Source organism: Ostrinia furnacalis, unplaced genomic scaffold, assembly GCF_004193835.3.
Source record: "Ostrinia furnacalis isolate ACB-3 unplaced genomic scaffold, ASM419383v2 OfSCF2491, whole genome shotgun sequence".
Taxonomy (NCBI): domain Eukaryota; kingdom Metazoa; phylum Arthropoda; class Insecta; order Lepidoptera; family Crambidae; genus Ostrinia; species Ostrinia furnacalis.
In genome coordinates, this window is record NW_021132730.1 from 1,410,683 (window position 1) to 1,418,528 (window position 7,846).

Genomic DNA, 7,846 nt, shown 5'->3' on the forward strand with positions numbered 1-7,846 from the left:
CGACTAAGTAACGAAAAAATTGATCCATGAAAAGTTTCATGTCCCATTTTCCTTTTTTAACAGCTGAATTATCTACTTTATCCAAACAATATGTGCTTTTCCATTTTTCAGTGGTTGAAATTTACATTAAAATGTAATAAAGTAGCAGACAGCTGAATTATAAAATTCTATTCGTTTATTGCTCCTATGGAGCCTTTACATGTCACATTTTTTTTTGCTCTACCAGCGTTTCGAGACAAACATTTTGTAAGTGCTAAGAAGAAGCAGTGACAGATGGTAGCATACGTAGGTATTTAATCGATCTAAACTAATGTAGAATTATTGTAGATTCAGGATAACCCGCGAAAAAACATTCACACTTTCTTTGAAAAGGTAGGCGCAAAACCATTTTTATGCTACTTTGTTATTTTACTGTAAAAAGAAAGCCTAATAGGTACCGGTATTAATTCTGGAGATTGCAAATTAGAATAATTTATTACGATGATAATAAATTAGTTATCTTAACATCACATGTCTACAAGAAGGCAATTAGATCTCAAAAGTCGAATTTAGCCAAACTTGAAGTTCAATTGAGCTAAAATGATGTCTATTTAAAACGGTCGGCAAAAGAAAATCGTTCTTAGAGTCCATTTGGTTGTATTAAATATTTTAGTATACAGGGTGTTACGTAAATGGGTATATGAGCCGACACTAGACCATGTTAACATGGTCATATAAATGGTATGGTGAAGTCAGAAAATTGATATCTTCATTTTAATTATTTTAATTTTCATACAAATCGGATTTTATAAAATTTATTTTGTATGAAAATTAAAAAAATTAAAATGATAATATCAAATTTCTGACTTCACCATACNATGGTATGGTGAAGTCAGAAAATTGATATCTTCATTTTAATTATTTTAATTTTCATACAAATCGGATTTTATAAAATTTATTTTGTATGAAAATTAAAAAAATTAAAATGATAATATCAAATTTCTGACTTCACCATACCATTTATATGACCATGTTAACATGGGCTAGTGTCGGCTAATATACCCATTTACCTAACATCCTGTAGAATCGTTATTTTCAATTTGCTAGCTTTAAAACGCTTAATGTACCAGTTAGGTGGATTAAATTGTTTTTAATTTCATTTATCAGCCGTATTTTCGCTTTCACTTTGAATTTATTAGAATATTTGGATTATATAGGTCTACATATCTTGTTTAATATTGAAGTACCTACCTATAGCTAAACGCTGAATGAAAACTAAACTTTATGATAAATTATTATTTTATTAAACTGAACATTAAAGTACGAATTTATTTAGCATTTTTTGCAATATAATGCAATACTACGTAAATGTAAACTTTTACTTAATATTCATTAATAGGAACACCAATAAAAAGTCACTACAGTATCTAATACATTTAATAACATGCCAATACTCGAGCCAGCTACACTTCTTACACCCGGTGGGTAGGGAATGTGCTGTGCCGATGTACATTGTAGTTACTTACAAAAGCTTTTAAGGTGCTCTAACTTCATAAAATATAACGAAGTCACAAGTTTGATTCCTAGTTTGCACTCGAAACTTTAAAAAAATGGTACAGAATTTTGCATTGAAAAGCATGCATACTTGTAGGATCTATCATCCTTAGTGAAATAAGTCCCTCGTCCCTTATTAACTCGTGTTTAAAGCCAGCCAAGTTATAGGAATGCAGAAAGAACGTCGCGACAGCATTTTCCCATTTATTACTATTCTGAGGGGTTGAAACTTGAATCATACCAATTAAATCAGCACGTAGTATTTTGTAAGTTTGCCTTACTTCAGTAAGTTAATTATCCCATCTTAATAATTCTCAGTGATGCAGAGATGAGGAAAGGCGTTTGTCATAACTAACTCATAAGTTACCTTAATATTACAGGACTGAATGGCGGCCGTTGTATTGTCCTATGTATGTAGACGTTTCATAACTTGGCCAATTTTCGTCTGTATTCATACTTACCAAAAGATTTTAATTTCTTTACTACGAATAATTCGTGTGCCCCACCGGGATATCGAACCCAGGGTTTCCAGGAAAATCCACTCTCTAACTAGAACGCGAAGCTTGAACGCGAAAGCTTCAGCAATCATAAACTCTACAATCCAGATCGTTTCATCAAAAGTTTCCCGCAAAAGTTGCCCAAATTTAACCCTAAACTGCGAACGGCGTAAAGAGAGGCGATCAAAAAGAAGTGATCCACAGAACTCACGCAATACCCCACAATCGCCCGAAATCCTACAACAAACAGCGTGAAATTCCTTCATTACGACGTACAATGTCTACAGCCAGCAACACACAAATAACTCGGAGCTTCCAATTTAAATAACAAGCTTGCAAAGCTGAAAAACAACCGGTAACCGAAGTTGGGAATAAATTAGCGAGGGACGCTGTGCGCCCCCCTAGCCAGTGTGTACATTGTGCAAAATATTATTTGCCTTGCGAGACAATAATAGGATCTACCGCCCCGCCCTGACATGTTAGCTTTGGGGCGCCCCGCCCAGCGGTATCCCCGCCCTGATTGGCCAATTCCGTCCCCCCTCTCTCTCTAGCGGCTCTCCTGTCCCGCTCCCTCGTGTAGCTTTTTCCCCAACGCCTGAGGGGTAAATGTTTTGGTACGAAACATATACGAAGGTTTTCTACAGACCGGGGCATTGTCAACGGTATCTCTGGATATTTTTTGCGCGCGTTTTATTTGAAGACATCTACCTGAATGGAGTGCTAGAATTCGCTTTATGAGATTTTTTTCAATAACTACGTAACGAGTCCTTTAGGATTAAAGGATCATGGGTCGCATATATCTCTGTAAACAGTTGCCTTTGCGATACGAAAGGTCTTTATTAAATTTTTCTTTGAACATGCTCTTATGAGAATCGGATTTTTGTTATCATTCGTTTGGGGCATGATGTTTTTAACTGGTTTGTTGAACTGACTTTTTGTTCGTTTGCGACTTCATGGTCAATATGCATGCGTTAATTTTTAAGAGCAGCTGAGTACACAGACTTTATGATTAATTAATTTTTAAATATTGTTTTGGGAAGTAGATAAAACTTATCAACATTAAAATAGGTGACATGAATAAAATCCTTGTAAAAAACCTATAACCTATTGTTAATTTTAAAGATATAAAAATAAGTAAGTAACCATCATATTACACTCGTAGATACAATAAAAGCTACATGTGATAAACATTCTACTATCCCATGTAGATTTACCACAAAACAAAAAACAAACGCGTCGAGCGCAAAGCGAAAAACAAAATCCCATCCAAAATAAATACCGCAACAAAGTTGAATCGATAAGCACGAGGCGTACTAATAATTATTAGTCGGCGGCCTGAAATTCATGCACAAAGCCCGACCCGCAGTAATAATAACGACAATTGTTGTGTTTACTGGAACGTAAACGCGGCCCGGGGCGGCCCCCCGGGGGCGGGGCCTCGGGGGCAGAGCCCCGGCCGCGGCCCTCAGCCGCAGTCCACACCGCGCCACGCGCCCAAACGCACCTCTGACATGTGACACAGCATGGAAGATTGTGATCTCGCCCAATACCGCGACATGATCATCGAAGGCGATCTTCCGCTCGACCTCCGACCTCCGCCGCGGCTTTACCTCCCTCACTACCTCAGAGACGAGAGCACGGAATACCCTCAAGACGACACCTACGTCTCCGTGGACGAAGACACGCCAGAAGTCCCGCCGCCGTCCAGCGACTCCGAAAGGTTCGAGGCCTCCAGCCCCAGTGACACAAAATCCAGCTCGCCGAAGAAACCCAAACAAAAATCCTCGTCCCAGCTCATCAAGCCGCCGTACTCCTACATCGCCCTCATCACAATGGCCATCCTCCAGTCGCCGCACAAAAAACTGACGCTGAGCGGGATCTGTGAATTTATCATGACAAGGTTTCCGTACTACAGAGAAAAGTTTCCCGCGTGGCAGAATTCGATCAGGCACAATTTGAGTTTGAACGATTGCTTTATTAAAATTCCGCGGGAGCCGGGAAATCCTGGAAAAGGGAATTACTGGACGCTGGATCCGTTGGCGGAGGATATGTTCGACAATGGGAGTTTTCTGCGGAGGAGGAAGAGGTACAAGAGGCCGGCGCCGTCGTTGCAGCATGCTCACGCAGTGGTGGCGATGCTCGCTCGGGAGGCGTACGCTCCTCTGCTGCCGCTGCCGTGTTATTTGCCGCCGACGCCGCTGCTGTCGTTGCCGCGCCCGCCGCCGGCGGCGTTGCGCCCAGTCCCGCTGCCGCCGCGAGTTGCAGAAACCACCGAACCTAGAGGGAAGCGGTCACGAAATGGGTTCTCTATTGAGTCAATAATTGGATCACAAGACTCCCCAGTGACATCCGAGCCTAGAAGAAGTGCGTTTTCTCCCCTGCATCAGGGGAATTGTCCTCCAGACGACTGGGCGAGGTGAATGTACCTCAACGGGTGTGTTTCTAGTCCCTCCCCGTTTTAAGTCCGTCGGACTGAGTACCGAGTCCTCGCTACATGACTGAAGTGGTAGTTGAAAGACGTTTCAGTGATTTTAAGATGTATATTTGCCTACACGGGTATAAAGCTTCAACCAAATATCAAATAGTGTTTAGTAATAATGACCAAGCCATTGTAAAGTTACCAAATATGTTTGTTTTGTGGCAAAATGTAATTATTAATGCTTTACGCATGTTGAGTTGTTATTTACATTGGAATAATGTTATTGCGAAAGGTCGTCCGTAAAAATAAATACGAAATAAGTTTAAAATTAAAGTGCTAAAATATTATCTCTACTTTTTAATAAACAACTCTTAAACTTTCTTTAGGTAAATAAGATAATTTTGTTTAATATATTTTGTTTATTCATATTCTTTCTTTTTTTATTAAAAAGTGGTGATAAATCATAATGTCTAGTCATTTCGTGTACAAAATAGGATAAATTGTAAGTTTTTCTTGTAAATATTAGTTATTGTAGACTTTTCTAATTCTAATTAGTGGTATTGCAATAATTTATTAGTGTAGATAAATAATTATATGCTAGGGAACATCCATCTTGCAACTTGCAAGGTTTGCCTACGTTTGCCAAAATATTTCGCTAAAATAAAATGTAGTTTCCAAAAGTCCTTGAATTATAAGGAATTTGTACATCAAAAAATAATTGTAAGATGTATTTAAACAGTACAATTGTAGTATATTTTTGTGTAATAACTTATTTTTAAGTGATAAATATAAAAATATTACGAGAAAACGTTTTATGATTTTAATAACCCTGAAGAAAAAACTATTTTCGTATTATTAACTTTTCTCAAAATATCACAGATTAATAAGTATTAGTATCTAAAGCAGTCTTGGTAAAATGATGTACGAGTTATACAAATAGTTATTTATTTAATTGTAGTTTCTTTAGGTAGGTACTCGTACATGTTTACAATGTCATGACATCGTTAAAATACAGAAAGGTGGTTAGAGCCATTTTTGGCTAGTACCTAGCTGCACAAACAATCTTTTGACTTAACACTTTGTTAAGAGGTTCAAATAGTGACTCCTTCATAGATTTTGTATATCACTCATTTTCTAATTCAATGAACTATTGAAAATAAATTACATAGAAATATCTCAATTCAAAAGAAAATCTGATTGGGTTGGAGAAAAAATATCTAAGAAAAACAAATCATTTTTTCCTAACATACGCCCGCGGCTTTGCCCGCCTAGATATCACAGATCACAAGATACCTAAAGACAGACAGACTGAAGTTTCAGTAATAGGGTCCCGTTTTTACTCTAGGGGTATGGAACTGGAACCCTAAAACTTATGTTGTAGGTACTAGATACTTCACCACATACTCGTATTTCAATGCACACTTGACCATATTATAACATTTGGACAGCTGAAAAAGCTTACACAAATGCAGCATTTATTTTCTGTTATTGTTATTACACCATTTAGTGACATTGACAGTGACCTGTTGTCTGTGTAAAATAAATAACGAGTAAAAATAACAATTATTAACATATGACATAAAAGGTACATGCAATTCCATGCTCATGCGCACATGTTCTTTGAAATAAAATTCAAAGAGCATTTAGGTTTTTTATCTTTTCCTGTGCAAATGTCAAATTAAATTATAATATGTGAGCGGATACTGCATTCTACCTATTTAAATTTAAATTGAAATCGTTAAAAATGTATTTGAAGATACATTGAAAAAATGCAATTTTATTGACTCTACATTATGTTTCAAGATTAGGTACGCTCGCTCGCCGGGTGAAGCTTCCATCTTCGGCGTGAGCATCACTTTCTATCAGGTGAGATACAGGTAGCTTCCTAGTTGTGGATAAAAAAAATGTGGTGTAAGTTATTTTTACTTGAAAATGTGAGGTTTTCAGAAATGAATTAATTTGCCTTTTTATCCCCAACTAGCGGCCGCCCGCGACTTCGACGCGTGGACCCCGGTTTACCCCCTTAGGGATTGAATTTTGCAAATCTCGGTAAAAACAATCCTTGGACTTCAACGAACATTAAAAAAAAGAATTGGTAAAATTTTATTTTGCGATTCATTTTCCTATTATATGTAGATAACAAATCGTGTATGTTTGTTTTCTGCTTAGAATCTGATTTTGAGAAAAAATAAGTTTTTTTTAATGATAATATGGCCCTAACGATTTTTTATACTTTTTTTATTTAAACCACTTGTTTGATTAGGTACTTTAACTTTTTTTGTAATAATTTATTATTTTGTTTACTTAAACTCGTATCTATCTAAAAAAAAATTAAGCGGCTTGAAAGAGGGATATCAAGCCACTTGACTGAGTGACTGTCAAAGTTTCAAGTGGAAGAATCATTTTTTTAAGTCACAAAAACGTTTAGTTGTCCCATTCCTTATCGCGATAACATGTTGAAATCTTAATTTTAAGAAACCTTTGAGTCCTCCATAAATCAACTCGGCAATATTAAAATAAATTAAATTAAAGCCAATACAATGCTCCGTTCATCTCTTTTAACAAAACATAGCTCGAGTCGAATTGGTTTCCAGAACGTGTCATAAAATGTTTATGTTACGGCACACGTTTGTAACAGTTTTTTGCTGCTTGTCAGATATGAAAAAAACAATAACAAGTTACTTTTCTTCCATCCACCATCAGAGCGAAGGGAGATTCATTTTGGTGTGAAAAAGATAAATTTTTACATAATTTACAGTAGGTATACATAATTATTAGACGCTCTCCTACACGGGCATTTATACGTTGAACAATCCGATAGTTTCACAAAAATGTTAAATCATACGTTTTTCCAATGAAAAATCAATATAAATTTTGGAAACATGTTACAACTCATTTGACTCTACCTCAATTTTCCAAGTCAAGTCTTCATAGACTCAAATGGTCGGTGCAGGCACAAGATTGTTATTCTAGAAAATAGTACGGGGAGATCATAAATGTTCACCTATTACTGAAATGATGATGATGATTCTAGAAATTGTATGCTAAATCCGCTTGAGAACTGATAAATCCTGTATCGGTATAATACCATGGCTCCACGGTATCATTACAATGATGAAATTGACTGAAACAGAGAGTAAACTGTCTCAGTTATCATCATCATTTCGCTTTTCAAATATAGAAAGTTCAGACATTACTAATGCATAATCATCATCATATCATCAGTCTCTACTGTTGGATAACTACCTACCCTGTCTAATGAAACAGAAAAATAATAAAATATTGAGGTTTTCACTTACCGTGGATGTTTTTTTGCAGTACGTTCCCGTTCCCTAGTTTCTATTTTTGCAACAGTTTTCATAAATTTTCCTCTTTTGTTGATGCTACTATAATATAA

The 7,846-nt window shown here is 36.4% G+C and overlaps 1 protein-coding gene across 1 annotated transcript; it reads left to right on the top strand.

The window, feature by feature from the left end:
• Positions 1-3,517: 3,517 nt before the first annotated feature.
• LOC114355734 (forkhead box protein D3) lies at positions 3,518-4,780 on the top strand. The gene has a single exon (XM_028308728.1). It carries the CDS (start codon positions 3,554-3,556, stop codon positions 4,448-4,450), a length of 897 nt encoding a protein of 298 aa, XP_028164529.1. The 5' UTR covers positions 3,518-3,553; the 3' UTR covers positions 4,451-4,780.
• The last annotated feature ends 3,066 nt before the right edge of the window (positions 4,781-7,846 follow it).

What these genes read in the sequence shown, in the direction of transcription:
- LOC114355734 (XM_028308728.1), top strand. Translation starts at nt 3,554, where the DNA reads ATGGAAGATTGTGATCTCGCCCAATACCGCGACATGATCATCGAAGGC.